This window comes from Calonectris borealis, chromosome 8 (assembly GCF_964195595.1).
Source record: "Calonectris borealis chromosome 8, bCalBor7.hap1.2, whole genome shotgun sequence".
NCBI lineage: Eukaryota > Metazoa > Chordata > Aves > Procellariiformes > Procellariidae > Calonectris > Calonectris borealis.
Window position 1 is genome coordinate 11,696,512 of NC_134319.1, and position 13,029 is coordinate 11,709,540.

The following is a 13,029-nucleotide window of genomic DNA, read 5'->3' on the forward strand; positions in this document are numbered from 1 at the left end:
GCACACCCTATAAATTTATCATTTGATATTTTTTTCCTTTTGTACGTAGTCCTTGTCTGCTTTCTCCACATTCTTAGCATGTCTCAGAAATTCCAGCATTTTTAGCAGTGAATCAGTGAGAAGAAGGGGAAAAGGCCTGTAATTGCTTTTTCCATTGTGCTTGTTAAAACCGCATTGTGGGAAATGGACCCAAACACTGTCTTTTAAGTGGTGTTGAGTCTGAGGCAGGTGGTATTAACTCAGGACTGCATTAACTCTTTTCAAATATCTTTCCTGTTTCCTTGAGGAAACATGCCTGGTGTATATATGTGGCAAGGGCTGTTTGCCTGCCTCTTGCATTGACATTTTAATTTGGTCCATGATATAAATATCATTTCCCTAATCCCCCTTGCCCTGACCCTGTTTTGTCTTTTCTTCAAAGTGAGTTGACTTTTTTTTTCTTTAAGGAGGGGGGAGGAGATGGGAATGGCGGCTGGCTGCTCTAGTTTGGAGCATTAAATGCTCGGGGAAAAAATCTCAGAGTAACTGTTGTTTCTTTCTTTGTATTCACATGGAAATTTTTAATCTCCATCAAAGGATCAGGAGAAAATAACGTTGAGATTCAACAAGAGAGCTCCCAGCTTACATGGAATTTTTAAATGTTATTTGGCTTTATCCTTTAAGCGATGAGAACCATGAACTATGTACCTACAGGGTTCAGAATTAACTTTTCTCTTTCTTCCAACACACCCTCTTTTTTTTTTCTTTCTCCCTCCCTTTTTCTTACATCTTTATTGTTCTGCATAAACATGCAACTTCTTTTTGGCCAAAACTGTAAGTGCCTTAGGATTTGTTTAGTTGTATTTATGTATACATTTCTAACGTTAATTATGAGCACCAGTCTGAAATACAGCCTCATGTTCTCCTTTTGATGTGATCTGAAGAATCTCTGTTGAAGGCCATGGAGCTAAGATCAGAACCCAACCCTCTGTATGGTTGCATATCGTACAAGAGCTAACATTAGCCTGTTAAAAAAAAAAAACGAACGCAAAAGTAGATATAAAAAGGCTAATAATCTGCTTGTTTGTAGTAGGGAACCACAAATACTATTTGCACCTGTAGATGTAGCTGATTGTGCTAATAATGATAGCAAGGGAGACCCCCTGCAACTAGCCCATGGAGAGTAACAGCAGATTTCACAGGTGGGTGCTGACAGCAATGGTAGATTTCATGCTTCATCACAGATTAATAAAACAGGGAGGATATTAAAATGCTAATACTCATTAATACTGTTTTATGGTGTTTAACATTAAACATGGAAAATGAAAATGAATGACAGCCGGTAAATGGAACTGACAGTTGTGTTCAGGGTATCTGAAGCTAGCGAGAAGTAGCTGCAGGAAATAAAAGCTGTGGATGCTTTCATTCCTGCTGTGGGTCAAGCCAAACAGCACCTCCTGGTACCTAGACTTTTGCAAGGTCACCTAAACTTAGGCTTAAATAGACTCTTCTATTATTATTAAATATTTGATGACATTTTTTCTTTACCAGCATTGGACAGAACCATTATTTTCTGTGTCAGAGTCTCCAGCAATACATATGTCTAAAAGCAGAAATCACAGCCCATTGAAGCATAATTGTGAAATGTATTTTTTTTTAAGTTTAGGTGGTCAACATTTGGTTTTTTTCCCCAAAACTCTTCTTGTGTTTCAGTTGGCTCCATTGTTCTTCATTTCTTACTGAAGTTTCAATAAGCTGCTCTTCATCCCAGAGGCAGCTGCATTTCAGCAACAAGTAAAAGTTGGCCCTCTGTGGGCTGTAATGTATGTAATGTAATGTAATATAGTACAAAATGATACAATATTATAAACATAGATACAAACTTAATTCTGCCATATCATAGATTGTTCTAATTTCATTTGTGGTTAAAACTCACTGAAAACTTCTGCGTAGCTGTGTTTAAATATAAAACTTAAAGATCTAGGGTATTTTCACCTAATGTTCTTCACGAGTAAAAATTTTTAATTTAGCACAAACCTTATCTGTGCCCTTGCTGTCATGCAAAAATCCCAGGAACATGGGAAGACGTCGTAGTGCACAGGGTCCGAGGATAAAGGGATTCTAAAGTTGTGGTACTGATTTCTCTCTGATGGTGATAGTACTTGGTAAAGTTACAACTGTTTGACCGGGTATCCACTTTTGTACCTTAATGGTTTAGGTTTTAAATAAAATTAACCTTGAATCCTAGGTTTATAATGCCTTGGCCTGAGTCTGCAGAGCTGACTGCAAATGACTGATGTGTGCTCTGAGCTATTAGGTACATTTAATACAGACTTTTCCAGGGGGTTCCTTTGTTTTTAAAAATTTTATTTTCTCTTGAATTCCCAGCTGTTTCTTGCACATGCACCATGAATTTCAACTGCCCTGTTGTCTTCATTTCCCCCACATATGCACTGTCTCTTGCCAACATCCCGCTTTGTTGTGACCTGCTGTGTGAATGGAGGATTCCATCCCAGATATAATCCTGATTTTTATATGCTTAAAATGTGGTCAGAATCGACCTCTTTCAAAATTGCTGCCATCTCCCGTTGTTCTCAAGGGACTGAAGCCACCTAAGGTCCTCCAGGGATTAGTCCCCCCTTTCTTTACAAGCAGCAATTTAATGGCATTCTCAATGTTTGGCTGTTTAATTGAAAACCTACTACTTTATGTCGAGGTGAAAACAGACAGATATCACTTCAAAAATCACGTTTTGGGGAATGAAAGGTCACAAAAAAGGCTTGTCACTTGAGCTGGAGTTTATGAAAGCATGTTTATTTTGGCAAATGTTTCTCAAAAGCAGGTTCGGTTTTATCCTGTCTACCGTCTGGATTTTCCTGTGAGGTGTCAGAGCATGGTTACTCCACTTTGGCTTACAACTGGATTTCTGCCAAAATTTTGTGTCCCCTCCTCTCCTTCTGCCCACCTTCCCACTTTCTTTCTCCTGGTCATAGTAGATTTTTCCTTATGTTGATCTCAGTGGGTATTTCATACTTACTTCTTGGTGCTAAAGAAAATAACAAGCTTAGAAGGAAACCAGGGTGATGCCAAGTTTTAAAACCTGAAGAGAACAAAAAAAGATCCCTTGCTTCAGTGTATACAGTCTTACACTTATTTCTTCTTAATATAGGCATGTGTAGTTCAGGGTTTGATTGTAAGAATTTTTAATACGCTAGACCAGAAACCTTTTTGGTTTGTTTTCTCCTGAATCTAGGTTACAGGCTAGTTGGTTCTTCCAAACTCCTGCTAATTTTTTTCTCTCTTGATGAAGGGTCTTCAGTCTTACCCCTCCTTTGATTTAAATTCCTTTCCTAGTCCCAGCCAGATGTTTGATTTCCCCCGCTGTTGACAGTCAGATAATATTCTCACGCTATCACTTCGTATATCCACATTTAAAGATCTGTCACAAAAAATGCCCAAATTTTTGTCACTGAGTGCCTTACTAGGTATTTTTAAAACTTTCCAAAGGCATATTCCTTTAATGTCGCATATAAATTCTGCTTAAACAGCAAGCAAAGGCAAACCTTCCTGTTTTTCCTTTTCCGTTAAGAAGGGTGTGTTTCTGAGCCACATCTTATGGATGACCTGGAGATTTACTCCACCTTTGCCGAAGGAATGTGGCTAGCGCTTCAGAGAGTTGCAGGAAAGCTTCAGGAGTTCGGCCAAGAAAGAGTAAACCATCGAAAACTAGGCAAAACTTTGTCTTTCCCCCTTTCCACTGCTTTCATTTCCTACCGTGTTGTGTTGTCCTCTGCATCAGACTATTTAAGACTGCCAAATACTTGGATATTTTATAGGTAATATATCTTATAAATGCCATGGCCAGCCTCTGAGGGAAACACAGGATTGTCGGTTTTGGATGGAGTATAAAACCCAAGCAGGAAATCATTGCTGAATGGCACAGCTGCAGGCAAACATTGTAAGCTAGTAAACTGCCCATCTGCACAGCCACACGTGTGTCGGAGCGCGGGGTAGGACGGCCGTGGCAGAGTGCGGCTGTAAGTGGTTAGCAGGGAGAGATTTGGTGATTAAGGAATGAAGTGTTTTGCTTCATTAGTTCCTGAAATACAGCTATCTGAAGGTGATTATAACGTTATTTTCAAGAAAGAGAAGAGACTGAAGACTAGAGCTTTTCCTTGTCTGCAGTAAAAAAATAAAAGTAGAATTTCAGATCTGGGATGGGTTAGATCATCCCACTGCAGGACAGAGGATGTGACACAACCTACAGTTGAGTACTGAAGGAAAAGTTTGTCAAGAAAAAGGAGAACACTGTATTTGTTCATAGGGCTGAACTGGTGATCATCTTAATCTTCCCATCAAAGTTAGAGACAGGAAAGACTCTTTTGGTCCTTTTTCTGTTTCACTTTCATTGACCTGAACAGAAGCCTGGGTGGGTTATGAGCTGTATGTTTCTTAAAGTTTGAACTGTTTAAGATCCCCCTTTGCTAGAGATTTTGCCAACCAAAATCACTTTCAGGAGACTCATTCTAGTACTTTCCTTTTTTAATTTAACCTATAGTTAGTTCGTAGTTTTGCTGTCTTCCATTCTAAATAACTCCTCTTTCTTTGCAGGTTATCATTTGTTGAGTTCCTCTAGCCAAGCCCTCTGTGTTAGTTCTCCCAATCCTTCCTCTGAAGTTTAGCAGTTCCTCTTATACATGCCAAATTTGAATTCATTTTCCGCATGATTTTCCCAAGCACTATTTTAAATAATCCACAATTCAGTAACTAAATGCAGATTGTTAAAATAATGAAACAACAACAGTAAAGCTCTTTTAAGACTGCATCTCATGCATTCCAACTTTAAAAACTATTGATTTGCGGTTTTTTCCCCAATACTTCATTGAAAAATAAAATTATCTTCTAATAGTCAAAATTAAATTACCAGGGTTACAATCCCATTGTACAGCAGACTTTCTGCATGGATATTTGTTTATTGGGGAGGGTTTTTTCTTGATTCACTGTAATGTATAAATCAATGCAAGAGGAAGGATTATCTAGTGATCAGGGTCCTTGTTTAAGGCATAGGTGGTTTGGGGTCAAGGTCTCTGCTTTATCACAAACCCCTTGTGATTTCTCTGCCTCCTACTATTGGGGTGTCAAAATGAATATAACAAAAGTTGAAATCTGTACGCAGGGAATATGGGCGTATTGCCAGCTGAAGCCTTTGGAAACTTTCTGTTGAGTGATGTATTTTTGATTGGGGCACCTAAAGAGCATGAAACTCTTGGGACCTAAACTTGTTAAAATGTATTGATTTCTCTTGGTTAAAGAATGAATCTTTAAAATGTTCTTGATGTTTCATGTGAGCAGGAGGACATCATTAATGTCTGTGTCATAAATATTTTCGTTTAAGGATCAGATATTTCAGATATCCTTGAGCATTTCCATTTTTTTTGTCACAAAGAAAAGGAGCTGCTTTGGTTTTTCCTCTATAGGCACTTTATTCTCTCTTTTCCTGTCAATTGATGCCATTTTTTAAGCCACATAAAGTGGATTTCAGTAGTTGTCATCAGGATATTGGTACTGTTCAGCATGAAAAATGTTCAAAATGTCTCATAATGTTATGCAAAGAAAATGAAGACATGTATGTTTTAGCATTCATGGACTTCATGTGTGCTTCTCCTTCCCCAGGACAATCACATCTCTCCGAAGTGAACTGATTCCACATCTGGTTAGGAAACAGTTCTCTTCTACATCATTGCAGCAAGGACTAGACAACAAAGAAGAGGACCAAAAGAAAAAAGAACAAGCATCCCTAGGTCAGTACAAGTATCAAAGATTTGATGGTTTTAAAGTCCATATGCTACTGCTGAATTATTGGGTAGAGTACAGAATTACCTGAAACACTAGTTTGGGGATTTTTTTTCCTCTTCTACTTCATGATAGCAAAGATTATAGTAGATTCCTTTTTCAAACACAATTGTGCATTATATAAATATTTTTGTCCTCCCTTATTTTGGTGTAAATGAAGAGCAAATCAGCCAGGTGCTCTACATTTTTTCTTCTGGAATACAGTATAGGTAAGTGCACTTTTGAAAATGTAATTTTAGGAGGGAATTCCTAAAATTGCATAGGGCAACAGACTAAGCCTTAACCTCCCTGCACTGGGAACTGGACAGGATCTCAGATCTTGGAATTTATTTTTAGCATTTCCGCTGTCTCCTTGTGTGACCTTGGGCAAAACATTGCATCTGTCCTGATCCCTTCGTTCCCACCTGCAGAATAAAAATACGCACTTACTCACTACATGTGATAAAATCTGTTAATGATTCCTAAGTATCTAGCCATTCAGATGATGTGAGGCAAAGATTTCCCTTCACCAACAGTATTTTAATAGTATTCTTGTTCAGAAAGTATTTCATTAAATCCTGTCTAACTTCATGCATGTGTGTGTTCTCCAGACATTTATAGCTTCATAAAGGAAGATAATAGCTTGCTGAAACCTGCTCCAGATAACTCTTGTTGGAATGATCATAGAGGAGATATGAATGAAACTCTCCATGAAGGAAAAGTGCGCTGCTACGTCCATATAATGAAAGAGGGACTGTGCTACCGAGTGAATACTCTTGGGTTGTATATTGAAGCTAACCGACAGGTGAGAAAAATTCAGAACTGCCACGTGGGAATACAGCAGTAGTTTACGGGACATTTTAGCCTCCAGGAGTGGCTCCCAGCGATACAGCTGAGGAGTGTGTGGGAATTGAACCAGTGCCATGCTATCTAGGCACATCACCCTACTGGTTGCTGGATAGGGACATGAGGCCAGGAAACAGTTTTGTCACTAATTTACTCCATAGCTTTGATTTAGCTAAGAAAGCCCCCACCCCACACACTCTTCTGTTTTTTTGGGGGTGGCAAGACCTGCAGCCAAAGAGCCAAGACATATGGAAAATGAGGCTGGAAGTAGCTTTGATAGATCATCTAATCTAATCATCCATGTCCTAAAAGTAAGATCAGTTCTGACTGGACTCTTCCTAACAGATGTTTAGCTAAGTGATAATGACAAAGGTTATTAAAGATTTCCAGGAAGACTTAAACTGCCCATACATTCAAATTGCCTAATGCTTTCCATTATGAAAGAATTATTTTATGAACGGGTTTCACTACAGTGGCACTCCAGGTAAACACAGAGGTGAAATGTTGATCTGTTGTAGCTTTCACTTTCACACTACTGAGAATTCATAAAATAAAAGATCACAAGGGAGGATTAGAGAAATCCTGTACTAGCTAATGAGCTGATGATTAAAAGCTTTTAATATGTTTGGGGGTTTTTTTGGTGGTTTTTTTTTTTTTTTTACTACACTGGCTGATGCAATGTACAAGTTCTCACTTCACTCTGCTAGTGATGAACTTCTTTGTTATCAGGAGTGGACAGTTTCCTCTAGTTTTGAAAGACCGATAGGGAGTGCAGTAGGGAAAGACTAAAGATTTCTGGAAGTGGGGCTGGGAGAGCGATAAAGTTGTATTGGGAATCTTGGAAGTGGTCACTGCCTTGCCTTTGCTCTCAGATTGAGTTGATTTCTTTTTAATAAAATGAATGGATTAATTTATGCAAATTAGAATTGCAGCATGGCAGAGTGAGTTCACACACTGGAGCTCTTTCTCCTTGGTGCCTGTAGATTTGTTTTGCAGTTAGGGACATGAGGAAGAGAGGAGGGAGGCAGCACTGCTGTCAGAAAGGGAAAACTTTCTCCAAGAATATCAGGAACAAGTGTGCCCAAAGGGTTAAGGGAGAATACCGCTTGCTAGGGGAAGTGTGCGTGTACATTTGGCAGCAGCCACTTCAGTAAAAAGTTATTGAGTTGAGCCAGTCAGACTCCATGTGGGTTTTTTTTGTGTTGGTTTTTTTTTGCCTTTTTTTTTTTTTAACCTAAATATTCTACATTTTGGTCAGTTCAGGAAATGTGTTTGCTCCTGGGTGGTACATAGAATTAGTGTTTCGAAATCACATTGGAGCCTTCAACGTTGGAAAGGATTTTCTTTGAATTTTTAACTTTTCCAGAATGGTAAAATTTCTAAGGAAACTATGCAGAGGTAAAACATAAAATGGAGCTTAATGAGGGGTTGTGAGAAGGGAGTTCCTTTTTTCAGTACCACTGCATTTTGTTTCTCTTGCTAATCCTCATAAAAGATACACATTTAATTTTCTCAGCTTTTTTTTTACCTGTTTTGTTGGTCTTTAAGGAAGACTTTTGGTGTCTTGTTTGCTCTTATCTTGGTCTTCACAGACCAGATTCTGATTCCCTGCCTGCAAAGCCAGGACCTATAACTTTACTGTCCAAGAGGACAGACTCACGGAGCAGTAGCAGTCCAGTCCAGTAGCCATGGGAAGGAGTGGCATCCTAACCCATTGCCCTTCTGGTGAGGAAACACTTTACTCACATCATTTCACTTCCAGCTGGGTTTCTGGATGCCTGCAGCCTGTGTGTGGGCAGGTGGGTTCAGGAGGGAGTTATCTTCAATAGCAGGAAATAGTTTCTTTGTAAGATGAATTAAATCCAAACACATCTTAAACCTTCCCTTGACCCAGGCACTCCCTCTGACTCCTGCCCCCTGTCTAACCTTCCTTTTCAGAGCAAAATGCTTGAGCTGGTAGCTTTCTTGGGTCACCCCTCAGGCTGCACTACCATTGACTGATTCTAATAAGGGCTTTGCTCTGGCCAGTAAAATCCTTTATTTATTTCACCACACCACCTTTCCACTGAGGAGGGCAAGAGCCTTTCCTCATTTCTTTCCCTTCCCACAGCGCAACACTGGATAGTAGGAATCTTTCCAACCTACGCTGTAGGTATGCTTTGGTGTGTGTTCCTCTCTTGTGTTCCTCTCTTGATCTACATGTTGTGGCTGCCCAGCTATGTGTCAGGTGAGGACAGCATCCCTGCACCAAGCCAGCATCATCCAGGTGGATTGGCCTAATTTGTGGTGTTCTGGTAAGCTGGTGGTTTTCTGTAGTGTCTACACCTTGGACTGAAGGATCTAACCTACTCTTGTTTTTTAAAAAACAAAGAAAACACAAGTCTAGTGGGAAGGACCATCTTCAAGATATAAAGAGCTACAGATGTGGAAATGTCTACTGGGGACAACAGGCAGCCTGAAATGATAGCTCAGAGGTGCGAGCTCATTTGAGCTCATCTCACTCATCTGAATGAAGCGTCAACTGTGAAAACTCTTATCGTATGAAAAACAGCACTATTTATCCATCATTGCATGCTGGAAGGGAAACGGGCCGGTCATATTATGAATATCCAAACAATTTCCTGCAAGTATCATCTCATTTGAGATCTTGAGGTTTTTTTTCTGATCTGATCCCAACTTTTTCAGATCTGTGGGATCTGCTTCTTGAGGTTCACTCCCTAGCCATCAGCTCTTGTTATCCCAGCTTTCTAAGGAAGTCGTTTTACACAATCATACTGTATGGCAGCTCCTTTATAGCAGCTTTGCTGGCAACTCTCAGCCAAATTTAACAGAGCAATAGAGATCTCAAAGATAAACTTTCCTAAAAGTTTTGTAAAAATAGGTGCCTGGGTAGAGAAAAGAGAGACTTAATGAGTGCCGCTTCCTCCCCTCAGGCAAACCCAGTTACACCATCACTGTGCTGAGACTCCAGTTGACCTCCCAGATGGACATACATCCTGGCTGGCCAACAGCATGTGTTGAGCTCCACACCAGCCCCGGCACATGCTGCATCACACTCAGGCATATGATTTGCATGACACAGACCTCTTAGCGCTCATGCATCACTTTGCTGCCTTCTGTATCTCCCATGTTTCTTTGACTGCCATCTCTGTCCTACCAAGATGCATCATGCATTGCATCACTGCTGCAAGTAACTCTGTACAGCACTGTGTCTGTGCATTGCTGCAAGACTCCCACCTCCCCTGAAATCCCCATCCTTGCTGTCATCGCCTCTTCTGTGGTGTGTGACCTTGGCCCCAGCCTGACGCCAGGAGATGCAGAATGCCTCAGGCTGCTCTTTCACCCAGAAAAGGAGGAATGATGGAGCGATATCCCATCCTCCTACAATGCTGGCTCCCCTTTCTTTTCAGGAGCCAGTTCAGAATTGCCCTCCATGGATTTATTCTTGGCTACCTCATGGGCCATGTCTCTCTCTATTACCATCGCTGCTTTGTCTGCTTATCTAACACCTGCCTTTTCTCTGTCAAGAGCCTTTTCTTCTGCAGCTTTCTACCATCTGGAATAGCCGTTTTATCAACTTTAGTTTCTTTCTTCTTAAATATCTGAAATACTTTTTTGTTGCCTGTACCTCAGCATGCGGCCTTATTGAGTGGGCTGAACATAGTCATCTTTTTACGCCAGTTTACTGGTTTATATTTGATATTACTTGCTTCCCTCTCTTGCATTACTGACTGGTGTAAAACACATTGAGCTGCATTTGAAATGGCAGGTGCTGGACACTGTAGTAATGTACAGGATGTCAGTGTGTTCCGCTGGAGCCAGCCTGCTTGCTGCTGCTGATCCACTGCTTCTCCACAGGTGGGAAGCTGAGTTGAGGAGACATGCAGTGCACTACAATGGAAGTGTACCTGTGTCCTTTACAAAAGGGGAAGATGATAAATCACACCTATCTAGTTGCAGATTTAAAATGCAGGAACCTACATTTTCCTTTAAGTTAAAATGTTTATGATAGATGCACTAGTGCAATGGAAACCAAAGCTATCTTTGAGCTGTTTATGTAACATGCGGGTACAGCACTGTCATGTTAACTTGTGATGTGGGTTTTTCCATCCAGGTTCCCAAGCTATTGCTTAATCTGGGTCTGGAAGAGCCACTGGTTCACGGGTCTGCACAGATCACTGACAGAGGCATGGTAAGTGTTCCCTTTCCCCGCCTCTGCTTTTTCAATACAGTCTGCACGCCCTTCGCTTCAAGAACTGCTTCCTAAAATTCAGTCCCACTGTTGGAAGTGAAGCTGAGTTCTGAAGTATGAAATTACAATGTAGGTGATACAACCCAGAGTCTCCTTGTAGGCTCACCCATGGGTTTCTGCCCTTGAGTCTCTGTCTTTAAAAATGTTTGGTAAAAATTCTATCTTACTCCCAAGTAAGATACTGCAGTCTCTTGTTCCCTAATGGCAGTTCATGGTAGCTGAGCAGTTTGCCTCCCAAAGGACACCAAACTCAAGAAGGGGTCAGTATTTTAGCTCTGCTTCTTGCTAAAGCATTTTGGTTGAATACCAGCTTCAAGCTTCCTTTTCACAGGTCTCACTGGGCAAATCTTAGTGAAACCAGTGAGTACCAGCAGGACTATTCTTACCATGCTTACCTGCATAAGGCCTGCAGAGCGGACCAGCTAATGGAGTTTTACCAAGCTAATGGACCTTGGGAAGACTGTCCAACTGTCTGCCTATGGGATGGGCCCCAGATTTCTGGGTCTTTCTTCTGCCAAGGATCCCTAAGGGTAGACCAGGACACACTTTGTTGATGAGTGCTTGAGATGTGCTGTTTGGAAGAGGTGTATGGAGAACACATATCAGAGAGCTCCAGGTACTTTTGCCAATTTCCGTTCTTTTCTTCCCTAGGTTGGATCAGATAGCATCATTGGGTCATCCACACAAGTTGGGGAGAAGACATCTATTAAACACTCCATCATCGGCAGCATGTGTACCATAAAAGACAAAGTTAAGATAACAAACTGCATCATCATGAATTCTGTTACAATTGAGGAAGGGTATGTCACCTCTTTGTATCTCGGTTTTTATTTGCAGTTTCTTTTTCTAAATAGATTCTGAGTCCGTAATTTTTGTCCTGTAAGCAATCCTCAGCCAGAACAGTTGATCCCAGGGACTGTGTTTCTAAAGACCAAGTCAGAAATAAGTCTCTAAAAACAGGCTACAAATGCACAAGTGAAATGAATTAACAAGAGGGCTGCAGTCTTGGAACATAAATTTCTTCTTTTTAGAGGAGATTATGTCATCTTTAGAATGTGTAAGTAAGTTAAGTGGATGTATGAGTCTGTATGAGCTTGTGTGTCATCCTTCCAACCTTTATTTTAGTGGCTGGGTCTATGAGTATACCTAAAACATTTGAAGCAGGAAACATATTTTGAAGCGGTACACTTACCAACTAGACATGTTCTTATCACCTTTGAACATTACAGCTTCACCTAAAATGTCATTTTCTTTGGCCCTTTTTTGTCATCTTGCAGCTTTACTTTACCATTGCATATGCTGAGTAATAGAATAAATGAATAAACTTTTCAAAGAGAAAATCTGCCAGCTAGTAGAGGTTTCCCATGCATTAAAGACACTAACTAAATAGGTAGCCTTGAGCTGTTCATTTCCAAATGTGGGAAAAGTGGCCTATCTGTAATTGTTGATGTCTGCATGCCCCCATCTTTCCATACATGCTGGCTTCCTGTGGATGTCAGTGGAAAGGAAACTGCTGATTGAGTCTGTGCAGGCCTGTATAAATTCCCTCCTTCTTCATGGCTTGAGGTTTGCTTAGGGCCTCAGGAAAAAGGCCAAACTCTTAAAAAATGCCAAGTTGGCTCTGAAAGTTGCATATCTGAAAAACAAAAAACCCCAAAGGATGTGGGGTCTATGGAGGATACTACTGTTACATAACTAAATTACAGGTAAGTATGGTACCTTATTGCCAAGTGTTTGTCTTTAATAGAAATCCACAGTAATTTCAAGCACATCATAAATCAGAATTCCGTTGAGTATAGAAAATAGCTGGTTTCCAGTTCAATCGCAAATGGATCCAATATGGCTGTATCACAAGCACTGCTGTCATAAGAAGTACCAGAACCTCTCTCGTTTGATCATGAGACCCTCTGTCATTTTGATTAATGAATTGATGCCACAGTCATAATGGTATGGTTTTGCATATGAGGTGAGCAGCTCTACCATTAAATCACAGAGGCAGCTAAGTGTATAAGTAGTGCTATTTTTATGAAGAGTCCCAAATCAGCTTCTGTTTGTCTGCACTGGTGTATAGTAATATTCTCTTCTAAATCCTAAATTGAGCTCAGAGTCGCTATCTTAAG

At 40.4% G+C, this 13,029-nt stretch overlaps 1 protein-coding gene across 2 annotated transcripts in view; it reads left to right on the forward strand.

Annotated features, from left to right (window-relative positions):
• Window positions 1-13,029, forward strand: part of EIF2B3 (eukaryotic translation initiation factor 2B subunit gamma) — a 105,321-nt gene that overhangs the window by 67,025 nt on the left and 25,267 nt on the right. For both annotated transcript variants that reach the window (XM_075155947.1, XM_075155946.1), the window contains exons 7-10: window positions 5,653-5,780; window positions 6,423-6,616; window positions 10,772-10,849; window positions 11,561-11,709. In XM_075155947.1, the coding sequence (XP_075012048.1) occupies window positions 5,653-5,780; window positions 6,423-6,616; window positions 10,772-10,849; window positions 11,561-11,709 (549 nt within the window). The remainder of the gene's footprint in view (window positions 1-5,652; window positions 5,781-6,422; window positions 6,617-10,771; window positions 10,850-11,560; window positions 11,710-13,029) is intronic.